Raw genomic sequence first — 22244 nt, forward strand, 5'->3', positions numbered from 1 at the left:
TAAAAATCTCTATAATAAAGGAAAAAAAAAAAAAAAAAAGACTCGTATTTTTTTTTTTGTCATTCGTTTGTTAGTTGAAAATTGGCATTCTATACGATAAAACTTAAACATCCTGCGTGGAAATGCATTCTTATATGCTATTTAGACTTAGTCTGATGTATTTTGAGATTCTCTATTGCATTGTTATACGACTTATGTTTTTTTCAGTTCCTTGTAAAAACAAAAAAAAAACCCGTGCTCATGCAGCATTTAGAAGTTCTATTCCTGATTATGTTTTCTGCTTCAAGTGAGATTACAATAAGGCAGTTATTTAAGTCGGAAGATGCACTAACAATATTTATTTATTTATTTGTTTATTCGTCAATCTATCAAATCGTAGACTACATATTAACATTAGGACTTATGTTCTATGACTTCGAAGGGTTCTGAAATATATTTTTAATTCTGTTGAGTGCATAGGGGCTGTTCATAAACTACGTAGACAGTGTGGGGGGGGGGGGGGGGTTGAAAATTATTCACGGTCCATACAAATTTTAAAAAAATTGTATGGACAATTGTCTACGCAGGGGGAGGGGGGGGGGGTCAAGAATAAAAAAAAACTGTCTACGTAGTTTATGAACAGCCCCATATTTAGATCAATCATTTCACAATGATAGCCGGCGCCGGTGGTGTAGTGGTAAGCGTGACTGCTTTCTAACACCCCGATGGGTCTGGGTTCAATCCCAGCCGAGGTCGGTGGGATTTTTCTGAGGCATAAAAATCTCTGGTCACGTCTTCCTTCGGAAGGGAAGTAAAGCCGTTGGTCCCGGCCCATGTGTGTTGTGAATGGGTGCGATATCCTACGCAGGTGTGGAAGCTGCCTTCCTGCACATTCGATTGCCGTCAATGGATGGCAATCGATGTCCGTCGGTGATTGGCACTAGATTGCGGAAAAGAGACCGACGTTAAATAAAGGAATGAAGATGAAGATTTCACAATGATGATTATAAACAGTCATCATCTGATTTACCGGTTCAAATTTAGCGTAATTGGTCCGATGGCGATCTACTGCGAACAAAGTGTCGATTGTGTAATTGTCGGGAAGGTGAATACAAATTTAACCTTGACCATAGATCAGCTGAGTCAATGCGTTGCGAAATGATATTGTTTAATAAAGAAATCTTTGCGTAATCCCGACGTTCTTTCAATGTTTAAATGCTGATCAGCAAGCAACGTGCTTCATATGACGGTAGAGGAAAAGCCGTCCAACCTAACTTACGTACACACTACCAAAAAAGCATGTAAATTTCCGTGCCCTGAGACCGACACATGCAAGCGGCCCAAATGACATAAGAATCAGTTGAAGGAACTAGAAAATAAATTCAATCAATCGTACTTTTCTTCGAGTTGTGTATATTTCGGTGTGGGAACACTTAATTTTACATGACATGTTTGTTTACGTTCCATAATTTACGTCAAAGATGGATTACGTCTCGTGTTAAAATAGTTAATTTTAAGTGAGTAGTGTATAATGATAAAAGTTGCTTTTGGATTGACTCTATTCGTTCTTCATTCGTTTTCATATAGGGTGACCAAACAACGCTACAATATTCTAAAATTAACCTCACATAAGCCACGTAAAGTGATTTTATTGTATAAGGATCTTTAAAGTGGATACCGAAACGTTTTATAAAATTAAGCATATTGCCTGCTCTATGTATTATTGTGTTATGATGGTCCACAAATGTCAATTTAGAATCTAGAATAACAACTAAATCTCTTACATTTTCACATTTATGAACATTTTCATTACCCAATGTAATACAAAGATTTTGTTTGTTTAGTTTTCTACTGTACGTTATAAGATTACATTTTTTAATATTTCTAGATAGAGCTGGAATTAGGGCCTAACAGCTTTTGTAAACAATGACTTCTCTTGATGGTTTCTAGACATTCAAGGCTCTCCCACGTAAACCAACATTATTATCGGGTAGGGAAAGACTTTCCCTATCCGATGGTTATATTGATCTGCGTGGGTGTGCTTTGAATTCCTAGAAATCATCGATAGAAGGCATTGTTTACAAAAGCTGTTACGCCCTAATTCCAGCTCTATCTAGATTTAGTTTCAATAAACTTTTACTACACCATCTGTAAAAAAACATGTATTTCATTCTGAAACACATTCATATCGTTATCGCTTCCTATTTCTGAAAATAGTTTCATGTCATCAGCGTATATAAGCACCCTGATATTTTTTTAAAATAAAAGAGACGTCATTAATGTACAAAATAAAAAGAAGGGGACCTAGGTGCGAGCCCTGGGAACCCCTGGCGTGACATGAATTGGCTAAGATGTTTTCTCGTTGAATCTTACAATTTGCTGGCGATCAACTAAATACGATTTAATCCAGGTGAGGAGCTCCATCTCAATTCCCATTTTTTGTTCATTGGGATATCAATTTTGTCAAACGCTTTGCTGAAGTCCGTATATAGAGCTTCTACTTGGTTACCTCTGTCCATTGCATTTAATACGAAGTCCACAAATTCCAAAAGGTTTGTGGTGATTGAACGGCCTTTAAAAAATCCGTGTTGTGCACTAGTTATTCTTTGTTTTATTTGGCCAAAAACGTTTTTATTTATACTTGATTCGAAGAGTTTTGGAATGCACGAAATGATAGCAATCACACGATAATTTCGAATATCGGATTTTTACCTGAAATACATGGGTATTAAGTAAGATTTTTTTTTCCATTCCTTCGGGAATATACCGGATTCAAGTGACATATTAAACAGCCAGAATAAAGGGGTTGTGAGTTCAGTTGTTAAGTTTTTCATAAAAATAGGTGGGATTCCATCTGGTCCTGAACCTTTAGGGACAATCAAATCTCGTACACACTAAGATTTTGTTTCCGTGTTCGGTAAATTTTACCGAAATCAGAACAGCTGACCGTTCGGTAAAATTTGACCTTCATTTTAAAGGCTTATGAATTTGAAAATAATTTGAAAACATGTTCAACCTTGTTCAAATGATTAAATCTTGTCATTTTAGTGGAGATTTAGTTTCAAAGTAGCTGAAAAGCTATTGAATTGAATTGCATAAATTTTACCGAACAGTTCAGCTGTTCAGATTTCGGTAAAAATTACCGAAGTCGGCGATAATTTCTAAGTGTGTAGGCCATTCCAAATAGCATGAACCGAAATGTTATTAACGCCAACAGTAGTTGAAAAGTCAGGAAAATAAGAAAAATATTCATAATCACGATCATTATCTGAAAATTTTGTGTATGTTTCGTGTAATACTAAGAAACACATCAATCAACTATGATAACATCCGAGTGGAGAATGGACAAAACATATCAAACTATTATCTCCAAGCATCAAATAATCCGTCCAATCTAGCCTGTAAACGCCATGACATGGGCGGAAATCATTGATCCCAACACAACTAGTTCATTCACCATCGGAAATTCACATCTGTCATGACGACTCGCTATCATCTCCCACTTTCGGAATCGAACCCATTTAGATGAAAATCCACCAATAAATCTAGAACGGTTCTGGTGCAGAACATTTTCGCTACTATTGATCAGCAATCGTACTTGATTATAGCGAAGAATGTCCATTGATCAGAATCTAACTGTTCCATCCAACCATCCGTCGATCAATTTCCAATCCCAGCCTAACACCCATCGGCAGCATGCTGCCGTGAGCGGAAGATTCACTTGCTTTTACAACTCTGAAAATGGTGTGCCGGTGGCAATCGTGTAGATCGATTTCTCACTTATTAAACCCATGAATGTGGACAGTCGAAGAGCGGCTAATTTTTAATTAAAGCGTTCCTCGCTGAAGAACCATTTTGCCTTGGTTAGGTGCTACTCCCCTCTTTCCGCGGAAACTAATTCTGAGCAGCTGAGCTGTCTTCGGAGGTCAAAGACGTGCTTGTTTTCAAACTTCGATGAACCAACTAATCTAGGACTGGAGCAGTAATGCAACCACAAAAATCGATGAATTTGTGGCAACTATCGATGCAGGAGAGATGCAGCCAGCAGTGAAACCACCCACCACGAGGCAACCTACTTTCCACGCTAATTTGTCATTTTCTACGGCCTTCTATCAGAGGGTCTCATCGTGCATGGCGGAATACTGTACAATGCCCAAAGTGAGTGGTTAAACAAATTGCAACCTGCAAAATTTGCTACACAAAACCGATCTTCAGCTGACGGCGAGGAACGGATCGACGGTAGTTCACTGTGTCAGAGTGAGAGGAGGAAGAAAGTGTAAATTATAAACCATCGCGATAGGTAGGACAGCTAGTAGAGTGGTTTTCTGCGCGTTCTAGATACGAATCAAACGGAGGAAAGGGCGTAAAATTTGCCACCTTGCCACCTAACCGACTGAGCCTCGGATGGCGGAATATCTAACGGCGTTCTTCATTTCTGGGTGCACCCTAGCAGAACCACCATAACAACTGGAATTATTAGGTGCTGGATGGAAGAATTATGCTCGAGACGTGACATGCCGTAAAGCACTGCAGCTACAGCTATGTCAGAACTGTGAACCGTCAATTGAATGGTGCCGTTTTAGATGATTGTACTTTGCGTCTAAAAACATATCAAGGCACCAAAATACGCTATTAGATTTAGATTTTTTTTGCAATTTCAAATAATTGAACCAAACGTAACATCTGCTACTGTTTTCAGATGTTAACAATAGCACCATATGGGTGTGTTTGTTGCAGTGCAGAGGAAATTATCCCACTTTAGTCGGGAAATAAAAAGTTAATTATTTTCAAGATCAGTGAGTCCCGTATGCTTTGAATGTCATCTTAATTTGAAAAAAAAATCAGCTAGCATTTGTCATGGGTGAGGAAACATATGTACGAAGCAAGTACGCTGTTTCGATGGGCCGCAGATAAAGGTGCAAATTTCTTGCATAGCATGGACAATCACAATTTTTACCGTAAATAGTAAATAGTAGTATTTTATTGGAACAATGTTTCACTCGAGATAAAACTGAAATCTTCTACATATTTTAAATTTTATTGTATTTTGTTTGAATTTGAGTCAGAATCGAAGAGTTGAAGTTGAAATCGAAGTCGCTAATTTTCAATTCAAAGGAATCGGAGTCGGAGCAGTTACTAAATAGTGACTTTAAACAATAACAAATTACCAATAGTGACCTTTATTGATCCAAAAGATATGCTTAAATTACATGGGCACAATCATTCGTCGATTGGTATGCGTGATCTAGTTTGAAAGACATTGTTGGCCGCTTTCAGAGACGTCGCTTTATTTGAATAGCTTTTTGTTAAGTCGCTCGTAGATTATGGTAATGTAAGGGCCACGGTGGCTATAGAGCAACCGTTGTTGTTTAATGAGTAGAAGATCATAGGTTAAAACCCAAGCCTCATTACATAACTGAGTTAATCTATCATCCAGGCCACTATTGTAGAAAATTGTTAATAACAAAAATTCGAGAACCGATTCAGAAAAATAATAAGAATATTTAGACAACCGATCCGGTTCGGAAGACATTGTTAACTAATTTGGAGGATTTCATTTCATTGTAATAGCTTCTTGTAACCGATAATGAACGATCGTCGGTCGTAGCTTGTTGTGATGTAAGGGGCACGGTGGCCTTAGAGTAACCGTTTTTGCGTACTGAGCAGAAGATCGTGGGTTAGAACCCAAGCTTTTTTACGTTACTGAGGGTCACGTCATTTGCTTAACAGCCTTTAAAATATCGCATCACTTCCCAATGTGAATCCAGATCTAACTTACCCTTCCCACTAACAAAAACGTCCTTCCCGTGACAACCGTGGAGATGCAGAGGTATACTCGGTCTCTAGTAACAACGGTTGTTGAAATAACAATCCTTTCCCTCCCCGATGACTGTAAGGACGTGGCCGGTGCCTTTTTTGACCTCAAAAATAAGGATTCTCCGGATTTTGTAAACTGAGAATTGATTGCTAGTCCCAAGCCCCATTCATATGGTTCTTTGTGCAAATTTCACTAAATCTGGTCAATAACGGAGTAGCAGCTACTGAAATGTATGGTCGTCAATGCTCATTAGACTGATGCAAAATTTGAAATTTTCGCTCCACAGTGCTCAAAAGGTTCCAAATTGGGTTCTGCTAGCCTCCCAAAACATTGGCAACATTGGTGTTTCTGGTGAGAAGAATAGAGCACAAATATCACGGCCACTGCAGAATACAGTGTTGCTAACAGAACAGCTGCTTGATCATACCATAAGATTATCAATCTCTTAAACAATTAATAACTATTTAATTTGACATTTAGCTGAAAAACAATATTCAGCAAAGTTGTAGCTTAGAAAAATTCCCGTAAGAATAGTTGTAGAACTTTTCGAAAAAAACAATATGGAAAATTAGCAGAAGACAATGAACAAAAAGTTTGGTTTTCCCATAGTAATTTCCATATAAACTTCGAATGATTTGTGCCAAGTCAGTTTCTTACCAAATGAATTTAAATTTTGGGAGGCTAATCAGGACCTGATTTGAAGCCGTTTGAGCACTGTGGAGCAAAAATTTCAAATCTTGCATCAGTCTAATGCTCATGCTCATGCTCATGCTTATGCTAATGGACCTAATCATTCGGTGATTGTGATCCACTTAGAGAAATGTATTAAACTCACGAGCCTCATTTTCAAGCTTTGTTTTTCTTTAAATAAAAATATGAACTCGATGTTCTACAGGCTCAACAAAGTTCCACCAGGCATCCGAATTGGTGAAACCTATTATCAAGATATCTTTGATCCTCGAAATCATCTTGATGCTCAGAATTTGATTCCCTACACACTTGCCGAGATTGGCACTGCCGAGCAGGCTCGGCATTTATTATAACGGAGATCTCAGCAAAATTTATGTTTGTTAGCCGAAATCTCGGCAAAATTCCCGTTTGTTAACTGAATCTCGGCAAATTTTTCACTGAGTTCCAGCAAAATAGATTGCCGAGCTGCTCGGTGATGCCCATCCCGGCAAAAAAAATAAGTGTGTACTATTTAAACGAGGCTTCGCACCATGTTTCGACCAATCTCCTGAACCATTATAATACCCATAATCGCATATCAGTCCCATCTTTGCTTGGTTTCCTATCTATATGCGACAGTTATGCAATTATGGGCAGTATACTATGTAGGACATATCCTTGCACCAAAAAAAAAAACACCTCAATTTCTTCAAACTATCCCCCAGTCCAAAAGTTTTGCACGATATGAATCGGTGAAGCCCGGCAACACACCACCACCACGCCATGCAAGATAAATAGTTGATTTATTAAAACATGAATCCTGATGAATGTGGGCGTCTTAGTGGAATGCTTATCCTTGACAGTGCCAGTGGTAGCAAGGATAAGCAAATAAGGTAGTGGAATTAAATGGCTAAATCTTTGATTCTCCAAATCACCCTGGAGTAGACTCCATAGGCTCGACAAGGTACTGCACCATATTCCAAATAAACTCCTGCACTCGTACAGCTTCTCAGAGCCCCGTAGCATAATGTGAGATAGCAAGCTGCAATGACAAAGGACTTCTGGCTCTCAAAACCATCCTAAAATACAGGCCCAACAAAGCCGAGGATAATATCCCGATCCACTTCTCATACCCTTGGATATCATCAAATTTTGTGAGGCACATTAGTTGAGTCAATAAAAAATCTTTCTATTCCTCAAATCATCCTGGAGTCAAGATCGTAATAATCGCGATGCTCCAGCTAAAAACTTGAACCCATATGAACCCGTATAATACCACACTAGCTGATGGTTGTCACGACAAAGTATTTCGGACTTGAAACTTGAATCTCGATATTCTACAAGCTCAACAAAGTCATGTACGATGTCCTGACTCACTATATGAAGCCACAAAGCTCATCAAAATCGCACCACATACTGTTACATCAACAGACATACTGTAACATCAGCAGACATACTATTACATCAACATACATACTGTTACATCAACAGACATACTGATACATCAACAGGACATTCCCAATAAGGTCTCATCGAGGTATTGCACCGATTTTTTTTTTCTTGACGCACAATACATAATATGTTTGACATAGAGACTTCCATGCAAACGCTCTGGAATGTCGGCAGGAGAATGCGTAACGCGGCATCGTCGGTCAACGAGGACAAGGAGTACTCTAACAAGTGGATTTTCCGGTTCGATTCAACACTCGCGATCCGCCGCTGGAAAACGATGACATGGACTCCCCGTTTTCGATGGTACAATTCTCCATTGCTCTTCTTTCATGCAATAACTCGGCTCCGGGAATTAATCGAATCAAGTTCAACCTGCTCAAGAACCTCCCAGAAGTCACAAAGAGGCGATTGTTGAACTTGTTCAATCGATTCCTTGAGCTCAACGTTGATCCGGATGATTGGAGACAAGTGAGAGTTATCGCCATCCAGAAGCCCGGTAAACCCGCGTCGGATCATAATTCGTACCGTCCCATCGCGATGCTGTTGTGTATTCGGAAGCTGTTAGAAAAAATGATTCTTCTTCGTCTGGACAAGTGGGTCGAGGCGAATGGCTCACTCTCAGATACGCAATTTGGATTCCGTAGGGGCAAAGGGACGAACGACTGCCTTGCGTTGCTTTCAACTGAAATCCAATTAGCCTATGCTGAAAAACAGCAGATGGGTTCAGTTTTCTTGGACATTAAAGGGGCGTTTGATTCTGTTTGCATCGACATCCTTTCGGACAAACTGCATGCGAGTGGGCTTCCTCCGATTATCAACAATTTCCTGTTTAATTTGTTGTCCGAGAAACGAATGAGCTTCTCTCATAGCAACTCGGAAATTGCACGAATCAGCTACATGGGTCTTCCACAAGGCTCATGTTTAAGTCCCCTCCTGTAAAATTTCTATGTCAAAGACATTGATGAATGTCTGGCCGAAAATTGCACGCTAAGGCAGCTTGCAGATGACGGCGTGGTTTCCATGGTTGGACCAACAGCACTGGACCTGCAAGGACCATTGCAAGATACCTTGGATAATTTGTCTACTTGGGCAATGAATCAGGGTATCGAATTCTCTCCGGAGAAAACAGAGATGGTTGTTTTTTTCTAGGAAGCTTTATCCAGCACAGTTTCAGCTTCAACTTATGTGTAGAACAACCACTCACAGCATGTCGTTTAAGTATTTAGGTGTCTGGTTCGATTCCAAGTGCACTTGGGAAAAAAACATAGCGTATCTGAGGCAGAGATGCCAACAGCGAATTAATTTCCTTCGTTCCATTACCGGCACTTCATGGGGAGCCCATCCGGAAGATCTGATAAGACTCTACAAGACCACCATTCTCTCGATTTTGGAGTACGGTAGCTTTTGCTTTCAATCGGCGGCGGGGACGCACATTCAATATCGTTGCATTCGAATCGCGCTAGGTTGTATGCAATCGACGCATACCACGAGTCTTGAAGTTCTTGCGGGCGTCCTCCTTTTAACAAATTGTTTTGCGGATTTATCGTTCTGGTTCCTCATCCGCTGTGAAGTCATGAACCCGCTGGTGATCGAAAACTTTGAGAAGCTGCTAGAGCGGAATCCTCAAACACGATTCATGAGCTTGTACTACGAGTACATGACTCTGGACATCGGCCCCTCCTCGTTCAACCCCAATCGCGCTGTCTCCCATCATTTCAGTTGTTCTTTCGTTGGATTCGATTTCACAATGAGGCAGGAGGTTCAAGGAATTCCAGAGCCTCACCGTTCCCTGATTGTCCCAACTATTTTTGCGAACAAATACCGCCACGTCCCCACCAAGATTTTTCACAGATGGGTCGGTGATAAATGCTTCCACTGGTTTTGGAGTATTCCACGATCTTCATAGCGCCTCATACAAGCTTCAAAAGCCGTGTTTGGTATACGTTGCTGAACTAGCAGCTATATCGTACACGTTAGAGCGTATTGCCTCACTTCCACCTGACCATTATTTCATTTTTACGGATAGTCTAAGCGGCCTGGAGGCTACGCGTTCAATAAGGCCGATGAAGTATTCGGCGTATTTCCTCCAGGAAATACGATCGTCATTGAGTGCTTTATCAAACAGCTCGCATGTCATCACCTTGGTATGGGTCCCTTCTCATTGCTCTATCCCGGGCAATGAGAAAGCGGACTCGTTGGCCAAGGTGGGCGCTATGGAAGGCGATATTTACGAGCGACAAATCGCCTACCACGAATTTTTCACGATTTCTCGTCAGCAAGTCCTTGCCAACTGGCAACAAAAGTGGAATGATGGTGATCTGGGAAGATGGCTACATTCTATTGTCCCACAGGTGTCGATCAAATCCTGGTTCAAAGGGTTGGATATGAGTCGTGATTTTATTCGTGTGATGTCCACTGTTCGTTAAACGCCCACCTCTTCCGTATTACGCTTGCCGACAGCAACTTGTGCACCTGTGGAAACGGTTATCACGACATTGAGCATGTTGTTTGGTCCTGCTCCTTGCATTATGAGGCGAGATCCGTTCTGTGTGATTCCCTTAGGGTCCGAGGAAAACAACCCTTTAAGCCAATTAGAGACGACTTGGCTTGCCGTGATATCGACTTTATGAAGCTTATTTACGACTTTTTTAAAGCTGTTGATGTAAGTGTTTAATGTTTTGTGTTTTAGTCATCCTTTACGTTTATGTTTTAAAATGCTTTCCCTTGTCCTCCCTCCAAATGATCAATAAATGTAATCCCTAATCTCGAGTAAACCGCGAGTAATCGGCCCCCGTTCTACTAACATTAGTTGTAAGAAAATTATATTCACACACAATCATGTAAAAAATATTCGGCTCCGCAAAGATAACGCATTTGAGCCTTGACAAATAAATGGATTATAAAAAAAAATGTCTGACATGCTGTATTACATTTCCGTTTATCAAGATTTGAACTGCAGGCACTGTGTAAGCTTCACGAGTTCGTACAATAATTCAGACCAGGGCATCGCACAAGATCCCCACCAGTGTTGGGAAAATATCAAAAAATCAACGCCCAAGATCACGCTTGATTTTCGTAGACAAAAATCAACAAGCAAACTACTGCGGTTGATTTTGCAAGCTGTGATATCGCAGCTCGGAATATCAAGCTAACAAAACTCACCAACTTCAAATCTCACCAAACTGTGATGAGATTGAGTTTAATGATTTTTGCTTTACACCCGAATGCAACCGAAACTTCCATAACGGCTTGCAGCAGTCCCTTCGCGTCTGCCATCGGTGAAGATTAAAAAGAGATAGCAAACTATGCTTTCTCTTTCTAAGAAAACGATGTGCAATGGAATCATTTTTGTGTCGAGTCAACTCTCAGCTTGATTTTTGCACGTTGTGAATAGTCACGCCATATCAAAGGAGCTTGTAAAATCAATATCAAACATGATATTTTGTTCCAATATCACGCGTGATATTGCGAGCGCATGAGAGATGAAAAATGTCAATTGATTTCTGATTTTGCCAACACTGGTTCAAACAAATTTAAATTGTTTCTTGAGATGGCTGGTTCTTGAGATTGCTGGTTCTCCCGAGATTGCTGGTTGATCATATATTATCTTGTGAAATATTCAAAAGATCTCCAGCTGATCAAAATATTGCAATAAAGTCCTCTGGCAATTTTTCAAGATTCCATGTTGATTTAGTCCATGTAGCATTGAAAATTTTATCGAGTGTTTAAAAACATTCTACAAGTTTAAATTATGTCTACAGAACCCTCCGCTCTTCAGCAGATCTTCAAATGTTCAAAAATGATATGGCGGAGATTCAGTAAGTATTTAAACGATTTCCAGCTGATCGAAGAGTTCTACTCTGATGATCTTCAACTCTACGAAAATTCAAATGCCGTCTTGCAGATATTCCCCTTAGATGGCAGGTTGATTACCCGAGCAAAGTCGATTAACAAATTAAAAGCAAATCGATATTAATGTTTGCAGTTCCTATCATAAAGAAAACTCATTTTGATTGCAATTGATAGGTAAAAAAGTCAAGATCATAGGTATAAAAATGAAACTACAATGTGTTGAATCGGAACCTACCTAACTAATAAAAACCAAAGATTTAAGTAAGCTAAAGGAGAAAAATCTATACAACTCTCTAATAAGGAAAATCCCCAAAGGCTTGGTAGAGTACTTAAGGGGGTTAGATTTTGATAAGTTCTTTAGTTGGAATGACACTGATGAAGACTGCACATTGTAGTCGAAATACGTATCTGTCATGGATACCAAAATTAATTAAGAGGAATTAAATGGAAGATAACCTTTTTTGCTGTTTTATTTAGCATTCCGCTAACAACCCATTTTTGTTACTTCATAACTATTATTGTTTATTTGTTTTGTTTGGCACATTTTAGTTCATTCGTGACTTGTACGGGGTGAGCGTGAGAAGCATGAATACTAACCATTTACGCCAGGCCCGTATTCAGTTCAATATTATGAATGCAAATTCAGTAATCAAATCGATTTAATTGAAAGCAGGATCAGTTTTCCGTTTGATTCAACATTGTAAATTTTGGTCTCATTTTTGCTGTGTTAACCGTTAAGTCAACTAAAATAAGATCAGCTGGAGTGTTCCAAATAAGTTACATCATAACAGTAAGTTTTGATTTCAATTTGATCTCCAGCTTCGCTCGGGAAGGAAGTAAGGGAAATGGCTTTAATGTTGGTTTATGGATCGAAGATTGGGCCCATCGCTAAAAATCTGCTATTTTTCAATTTTATCTAGATGAACGCGTCATTGGGACGGTACTAATGGATATTTTTGGTCACTATTGAAAATTTAGTCGAATGCTGAATTTATGTATGGGTACAAATTAGGGGCATTTAGGCAGACATTACATCCATTTCCCCTATTTAAAAGAAGTCGAACTTGTCGAAGATTTCGATACAGCCCTGTGGATTTTTTTTTCAAGGCATCAGGCTGATGTATTTTTTTTTTAATAAAAAGATTTTCAATACATTTATTCATAGTCAACATTTTTAAAGACATCACAATTTTAAAATCTATAGCACACTACACTACACTCTAAGTTTTTTTTTTTTTTTTGCCGGGATAGACACCGATCGGGCCAGCTCGAAATTAATTTTACCTGAGATCTTAGCAAAATGTCTGTTTGTAAGCTGAGATCTCGGTGTTTTGCATGTATAATTTTTCCAAGTTCCTCATTGTGATAGGTGGTCACGCCATGATCCACCTTAATCCACTGACTTGCTCCTGCTTGCTGCAGTACCAAGTGCCACGCCGGCCGAAGCGGTAATGAGCAGAGACATGACAGCAGCTCTGTTTTATAGTTTTTTCAGGTTCAAGCAGAACGATGTACAACCAAATGGTACTCGATTATGACGACTGGGTTAGGGAAAATCGTTTATTTCATGAAAACAGAGATTAATTTATCATTTGTACAGTTTTCAAATGTTTTTTGTGGAAAATTGAAAAAAAAGCCCGAATTTATCCACCTATGGTGTGATCAGACCCTTCTTACTTATTCAAGTTTATTTATTTTATTGTCAAGCCCCCCACCCCCGTGTCATCCAGTGACGCTACACCACTGCCTGGGGGTACCCGGAATATATCCGGGTGTAGTCTATTTGGTGAGGCTACCAATCACCTTATCATCGTATTTTAATGTGATTTAATGGGTTTTAATTCAATTCATATTCAAGCAACTTCCCCGGGGTACCCGGAACATGTCCAAGTGTGTCCAATGTGGTCTGGAACACTTAACACGACTTGCATTGATCTTATTTTTGAATTCTGTAGTAATTTGATGTGTCGCATGATGGTTTTGATACGTTTTCCGTTAAATCCAGCGTGAAGGCCCATATTCACCGGATCTTATTCCGGCCATATCTTCGGAACCGGTTCACCGATTCCAAAACCGTTCAATAGCGTTCAATGGGACTCCAAGACCTATCATTTGGCGCCGAGTTTGTCCAAATCGGTTGAGCGGTTGCTGAGAAACGTGAGCGCATTCATTTCGTTACATACACACACACACACACAGACATGTTCCGATCTCGTCGAGCTGAGTCGAATGGTATATGACACTCGGCCCTCCGGGCCTCGGATCGATAGTCGGTTTTTCAAGTGATATCTATACCCTTCTTTGTAAGAAGGATAAAAATATTTGTTTCAGCAGATTTGTAATGTAATATCCTACCGATTGGCGTATTTGGATTTTATTTTCATCTATAAATGACAAAGTTACAAGCGTTCAAAACCTAACACTATTTCACCACACATATTTTTTGATTTGCACCCCAGTATAGGAGGGGGTGGAGGAATTTTAAACGCCTTCAAAATGCCAGGCATGAAATCTGGCCTTTCTGTCGGTAACACAAAATCAAGTAAAGGAGATTACTATTCGCGTTCAGAAGATCGTTGATTTGATGAAACCCAACTGACAACACAGGTTATACCAATGCTAGCTCCTGCTCCGTAGATGCATTAAGTGACAAAAACACATTGAAACCACGCTAAATTTGAAAGAAATTAGTCTCCGAGAACCATAATTGGGGATGGTGAAAAGTATCCACAGTAGCAGCTTTTACAAAAAATGTGGCAACATATTTTTACAGCTAAAGAGAAAACCAAAAGTAAAAGTGGACGAATTTGTGATAAAAAATCCCAATTGATCGTACATCACAACTGGAAATACTATGGACAACGGTTACATCAATGAGTGTCAAAAAAACGTCTACGACTTTTTTTCGGCAATACAGCCAATAACCGCCAATAACTACAATTTAAATTGAGGAGCTTGTCTAGCTTGGTGGCTGCCACTTTTGCGAGCGGAAAATCATTCAAAAGAAAAAAATGAATTACTATGGTTACATCACCTGCTTGCGAATACTGAACCAACTCCTACCCAACTATCCAACTCCGGAGCATCTATGGGGGCATCGGTGAGTCACTGGCCCCCCGGTAAGTAGGTGTTACATTAACAATATCCTTCCATACCCTGTAAAAGAGAAGATGGGCGTGACCGGCAATGGTAATTGTCATGATTTCCCTGTTCTGAACTTTGATGGGAGAGCTATTCACTCCCAAATAGTTTTCCTTAACCAATTAGAATAAGAACGTTAAAGTAGATACATACATGACAGCCTGTATGCAATCTACGAATTACTCCGTTACAAACGCAATACAATGCAATACAGCCAATAATCGCTATTATTCCCAGATTTATGCTTTCAATGCCTAAGGATCAGATGGAGACTTACGCGAAGTGGAAACACTATCAATGAAGTTGAATAACTTCTTTTTCTTCTTCGCATTTCAAGCAATTGCATATCGCATTCGACTGATGCAAAATTTGAATTTTTCGCTCCACAGTGCTCAAACGGTTTCAAATCAGGTCCTGATTAGCCTCCCAAAATTTAAACTCGTTTGGTAAGAAACTGACTTGGCACAAACTATTAGAAGTTTATATGGAAATTACTATGGGAAAACCAAACTTTTTGTTCATTGTCTTCTACCCATTTTCGATATTCCTTTTTCGAAAACTTCTATGAATATTCTTACGGGAAATTTTCTAAGCTACAACTTTGCGCAATATTGTTTTTCAGCCAAATGTCAAATAAAATTGTTATTAATTGTTCAAGAGATTGATAATCTTATGGCATGATCAAGCAGCTGTTGTCTGAGCAACACTGTATTCTGCACTGTTACATAGTAGCCATGATTTTTATATCGCATATTAGCTTATTGCGTGCTCTCAACTTAGTGTTCTAGAAGCACTTCCACAGTTATTAATTGAGAGCTTTCGATGCTGATACCATTTTTGCAATAGTACAATTGTGTGGCAAGTACAATTATACCCTATGCCCAGGGTCGAGACATTTTTCAACCCGAAAAATTCCTAAACCAGACCGGAAATCGAAACCAGTCACCTCCAGCATGGTCTTGCTTTGTAGCTGCGCCTTTATCGACTGAGCTAAGGGAGGCTCCGATGTTGAATAAACGCTATATTTTAATATTTTAATTAGCTATTTCGATGCGTCTGGATTTTTCCGGAATTTTTTAAGCATTTGAGACATTGTTTCAATGCCTCATAACAGGATGCATCAAAACAATCAATAAAATATTAATATAATTTGAGAATTATTGACCATTTATGACGGTACTCTCATTAGAATTTTGCTTCAGTGATTCAAAAATAACATTCCTTCATACCTGAAAATTACTTAACGATATCATCACAAAAACTTACCTCTCTTCCATTTTCATTCTTTGACAGCCTATCATTCGTTTCAAAGATCCCGTTGCCTTCCAGTGGAGCTTGCTCAAATAGTTGTTCACACTTCACCACGCGCTAAGAATGTTGCTGTATTTTCCTTGCCCGCCGAAACGTAAAAACCGCCAAAAGATCACTTTACACCATTAACCATTCATCAAATCCTCCCACCACCGCTGCGGCAACAGTCCATCACGCGTTTAATCCAGCAAACTGTGTGACAACCTACAACTCCTTCCCACCGTGACGGATCTCTTGGTTTGCTTTATTTCACACCACCGCCACCGCCAAGAATCACTGCTGTGCTTTCTCCGCACCCCTTCTCACAGGTGTTTTCGTTCTGAGCACAATATGCAACACCGTTGCGTTCGTCTCTCCACAGAAACCTCCGGATTCTATTCAATTAGACTGCAATTTCCTACAATTTGAGTCGTGTTTCTTCGCGCCTGCTAAACCGCTCGCGACATTGTCAGACACATTACACAACAGTTTCTGGAGATGTTCTGTTATGCCCGTCTGTTGCCTACACTGTTTGCTTTATCTCCTTCCGACAATTGTGGATCTTTTCAGCCGAGCAACAGGTGTTTATGCGCACTTTTAGGGATAAACAGTTACGACGGTGTTCTTTTGTCACTTTGCAAAGTTTTAGCAGCTTGCAAACACAAAGTAATCGGGTCTCATCCGTACAGCACTTTTCACGTTCCACAAAAGTACTTTGGTGGTCAGCCAAGGTACACCAACTGGCGGTAGCTAACAATTAAAGAAAAACCTTAATGTATTCACCATTTACGCGATGTTATATTTCACTAACTCGCCGAACGGCTGAAAGCTATACTGTGGCCGTTTATTACACAACGACCTCCACCGAAGAAGTCGCCGTCGTCGTTGTAGGCGTCGATCCACCTGATGCAAACACTTTTATTTGGTAGTTTCGATTTCGAGTCCCTCGAAACGGACGGCTTCTCACTTATTGACCACGGCAGCGTAGGCTCAGCTATTGGTGTCCACCCAAGTGGATATTTTCCAAAATCGAGGTGATTATGGGAAAACCCGGTGCAAGGAAAAATCACTTCCACTCTCGGCGCCAGCTGAACACGGACTGTTTCGAGCGAAGTGACTCCTCGATTGAAGAAGACCTCCTACCAATGCGCGTCTGTCGACAAAGATCGTTTGCTGATCAGAACGCGGGCGTGCGATTTCAAGGGAGGAAAGCTCACCGCGCAAAGCTTTCAGCTGCGCTTTGTTGGAGGGGGGAGGAAAATTCGAGAGAGTGAGAGAGAACGTAAGCCACCCTTCAGTTTTCGGAAAATATGTGTGGGAAATTCCTCTCGTGCTCTTTTCGATCACTCTCTATTTGCGTACACTGAAGCTAATGAGCAGCATGTCTCAAGTGCTGACATGGATGTGGAACATAAGCATAAATGTAGATACACGTGCTTGCATTCTGTAAACATGTTTGGTGGCGATGTTTTATTAAACTAGTTTTCGTTTTCGGAGCTCTTATCGAAATGGAATCGATATTGCGATCGCTTTGAGTTGGACAAACAGAGCCAGTGAAAGGAGAAACAAGCTGTTTGGCAAAATAACAAAGGATGAGTGTTTTGCATACATCTTCGTCGGTAACCAGCCAAAATTGCAAAGCGATATCAAGGTTTGGTGCAGTTGAACTTGGATCGCAAGTATTTCGCGTTCGCACAGCTGAAGTTTGTTGTTCAACACGGTGCTTTCTATTGATTAATGCACACCAATGTTTTAGGTAGATGTTGATGTTTGTGTTCTTTGAAGATCTTATGCTTTGCAAGAGTGAAATTTAAAAGCGACGTAAGAGAAAATTAAACTTTTATGAGTTTGGGTCCTACACAGACGATATTAGATATCTAGTAGTAGTAGTAAAATTAAATTTATTTCAGTTGATAATATTTGCGTTTTTCAACTGTGTTTTATTTGAATTGAAAAAATTGGATAACCTACCTAACTACGAGTATAACTTAACCTAACGTCCTAGATCACGTGTGATCTGATGATCTGATCTTAAGCAGGTGTCTCTGAACCTTTCCAAGAATACCGTTCTTCGCTCTTCCAGATACTGAAGACCAGCCAGAGGTGATGGAATTGGACACAACTCTCTCAGATTGACATACCGTACTCGATTGGAGGATGATTTGCTTGTAGACAGCTAGGTTGTTTTTCAGGGACAGTGTGGATCTCCTGTTGATGACCGAAAAGCAGCGTGCTGCTACTTAACCCTTAAAGACGCACTATATTGAAAAAAAAAAACATATTACAATAATTATCCTTCTACAACACGTTTTGATTCAGTATGCATAAATAATAGAGAAAATGAGCATTTTAATCTGAAGATAAAGGTATGTTGTTTTAAAACAACATTGAGTCCTTATCGGATAATAAACAGTAAGAAATTCAAATATGTATTTTTAAAACAACTCACTTTTTATTGTCAGATTTGATCTTCATATACTTACAAATCGTGATGATACTTGTAGAAACAATTGTTATTTCTGGTATTGCACAAAGAAACTCCATACTTTTGACAGAAGTTATAGGTGAAACCTTTACAATTTAGATATTTGCATCGGCACTGCTTACCTGACCACATCGTTCAATGTGAAACTTGATCCAGTCGAACATCTTTAGTTGGTACTGGCTGCGCAGGACCTTTGTACTTCTTCTGCTGAAGTTTCTGCTAAATTCCTGAGCTATTCGGTCTACCACGTTTTGTAGATGTCAAACCAAGGTTGCAGAGAGTGTCTGCCAACTGTAGCCTGAATTTCCGGAGAGTCAAAATATCTGAATTATTTTCAAGTGAAACCTTCTTGTAGATTATCCACGCATTCACGATAGTCATATCTAGCAGGTGATAGAACAGACGAATGGTTCACTTGCGACTTTTTGCTGTTATTCGGTAACGACCAATGAAGCTATCCATAAGGTTCACTCCACCCATGTGCGCGTTGCATTCCCTTACCGCTTTCGGACATTGTATGGATGTTCGCTTATGGGTTTTCTTGTCATACTTGGATATTGTGCTGACTGGTTCCGCTCCAACATATGTGAACAGCAAATTGACAGGTTTGTTGTCCTTCCAAACTATCGCACTAACTTGGACACATTTAACAGTTGTAATACATTCCTTGTAAAAACCTCTAGGATTATTCTTCTTCATAATTTCCTTCTTATCCGGCAGTTTCACATTTTTCAATCGGCTGACCCGTACTGTACCGAGGGAATGGATGCCTTCTTTAGCAAGATGTGTTACCAGAGGAAGGGAGGTGTAGAAATTGTCAAAGTACAAAATAAGGTTTACGTTGCGTGGATCGTATCAATCTTGAAACTACATTTCCGGTTTCACCCAAATTGGGCTCACCTGGTAACAGATTCATATGCTTACTGCTACCAGAATAAACTTCGAAGTCATGAGCAAAGCCATTTATGCTACAAAGTAGAAACAACTTTAAGCCCCATTTGTGTGGTTTATTAGGTAAATACTGCGTCATATAGTGAGCAATTTTCGTAGCACACATTTGCTCATCGACACTTCTGTTCTGTTCTTGGGTATTTCTGTTCCATGGGTACTTTGCCGAAACTTTCTCTAAGGGATTCTATAGCTGGTCGTATTGTATAGAGTCTGTCTTGTTGAGGGTCTTCCTTAGGCAATATTCCTTCGTTATTGTTGAAATGAAGAATAGATCCAATTTTGAGGAATGCAGACTGAGACATAGTAGTTGACCGAATAGGATCATACCCAAGTAACCAAAAGTTCTGATAAAAGGCTATTTATGGCTTAAGCACCTTGGTTGAAGGTGGTCTATAGAATTCTAAGCAGCCTCATTTTTAAGTCGTTATAAGAACTTGAAAGTTCCGGTACCATAATTGAAGAGCATTCCAAGCAGCCTCTGGCGGAACTTGAACGGAACTTTTAGAAAATAAATTAAAAAAGGTTTTTGTCCTCTACACCAACTCTATATTTAGCTCGCACTTTTATGAAAGTTATTTCTAAAGGCAGGTATTAATGTGTATTGATTTATCAGCATTAGTAGTAGGAATGGAGCTGTTGGAAGAATTAAACCCAGTCCTTCTGCGAGAGAGTCTCAGCACGAACCACTACGTCATCTGAAATATATTAAAGTGAGCTGTTGTCCCACCTATTGTTGGAGTTTTCTGAGCCAGCTGACTGACTTGAATACGAAACACAACACCTTGATGAATTTAAATTGGTGTTTGCCGCGTGGTATTCTATCACACTTGTGGCGCAGTGGTTGGCAATCGTAGATCACATGCCGAATACACGGGTTCGACTCCATGAAAAAAATTTTTTTTGTTACTTTTGGATAGAATGTTGCATAAATATAAGAATTATGATTTATTCGGGCCACTGATTATTTCATACTACATTAAATTTTGTTACGAAAAAAAGATTTGTGAGGATTGCTTCATGTGGCTTAAAGTTCTGTCGGAACTTTATTTCAACTTCATGGAACTTGAAACGTCTGTCAGAACTTTATGGAACTTGAAAGTTCTGTCGGAACTTTATTTGAACTTTATGGAACTTGAAACGTCTGTCGGAACTTTATATGAACTTTATGGAACTTGGAAGTGTTGAATGCGGAACTTTTGGTTACTTGGGTAACCATATTTGCTACACAAATAAGACTTCATATTCGGTAGCTTAGCTACCGAGCTGTATATAAATATACCTAGATATTTATTCAAATCGGTTCTGGTGATGCATACCGGATTGGAGATATTCTTTTTTTTTTTTTCCCCCTTTGGTTTGTTTTTTCCGTCGATTTTGTTTTCCGTGCTGAGCACCAATGCTACCGACGTGCCAGGAAGGCAGCTCCCACACCTGGACCCTACCCAACAAACAATTCACAGTCACAAATAAGCATACACATTGAATAAATGCTGTATAACAGTGTACAATGCTGAATAAAACAAGATGTCGAATTATGTGCTGAAAAAAGCTCATTGAGATCGATAGATGCGCCTTTATTCCGCCGTTTAATCTGATATGATTAATTTACTTATTAAAAGCTTTATAAACGGTGACTGTCTTCCTGATTCAGAACCAGAAGATTGATCTAATAACAAACTGAATAAGTGTAATTTTCACATACATTGTCGCTTTAATTCGACTGTTTTCAATTGCTTTAATAAAATGCTTTATTAGACGTCTTATAAATGTTTTCTAGCTCCATTATTAGATTTCATTGCATTGCTTTACAATATTGCTGTATAAAGGTGAAAACAGTCAGCAAAATAGCTCTTATACCACTATGCGTCCATGTTTTAGTTGAATGCTTTGTAAATGCTTTATAAACGACGTATTAGATTCATTATTCCACATCACTGCCCAAAAACAATTCGGAGTCACAAATAAGCATATAGATTGAATAAATGCTTTATAACAGTGTACAATGCTGAATAAAACGGGTTGTCAAATTATGTGCTCAGAAAACCTTATTGAGATCGATGATGCGCCTTTATTTCGCTGATTGCTCTGATTTGATTAATATACTTATTAAAATCTATACAAACGATGACTGTCTTCCTGATTCAACACCAGAAGTTTGATCTAATAACATACTGAATAAGTGTAATTTGCACATACATTGACGCTTTAATCCGACTGTTTCAATTGATTTAATAATATGCTTTATTATACGTCTAATAATTGTTTTCTAGCTCCATTACTAGATTCCATTGCATTGCTTAACAATATTGCTGAATAAAGGTGAATACAGTCAGCATAATAGCTCTTATTCCACTATGCGTCCATGTTTTAATTGCATGCTTTATAAATGCTTTACAAACGGCGTATTTATTCATTATTCCACAACAGTGATTCAGGCTAACAACAAAACGAAATTGGTAGCATAGTGGTTACCGTTTCCGCTTTCCAAGTAGAAGGTCGCGAGTTCAATCCCGGCCTCAACCATTTTTTTTATTTATGTTCTACTCCTAATTACTTTAAATCGTAATCATAAATCGTATCACTCACGACAACCAATTCATAGATCTA

The 22244-nt window shown here is 39.3% G+C and overlaps 1 protein-coding gene across 1 annotated transcript in view; it reads right to left on the reverse strand.

The window, feature by feature from the left end:
- LOC135703439 (uncharacterized) overlaps positions 1 to 16220 on the reverse strand; it is an 84039-nt gene extending 67819 nt beyond the window's left edge. The window contains exon 1 of the mRNA XM_065224676.1: positions 16178 to 16220. Within this exon, the coding sequence (XP_065080748.1) occupies positions 16178 to 16212 (35 nt within the window). The 5' untranslated portion in view covers positions 16213 to 16220. The remainder of the gene's footprint in view (positions 1 to 16177) is intronic.
- Between the last annotated feature and the right edge of the window lie 6024 nt (positions 16221 to 22244).

The sequence above is a fragment of the Ochlerotatus camptorhynchus genome, unplaced genomic scaffold, assembly GCF_037179485.1.
Source record: "Ochlerotatus camptorhynchus isolate MF236.1 unplaced genomic scaffold, CSIRO-AGI_Acam_v1.1 ptg000213l, whole genome shotgun sequence".
In the NCBI taxonomy this organism is placed as follows: Eukaryota; Metazoa; Arthropoda; class Insecta; order Diptera; family Culicidae; genus Ochlerotatus; species Ochlerotatus camptorhynchus.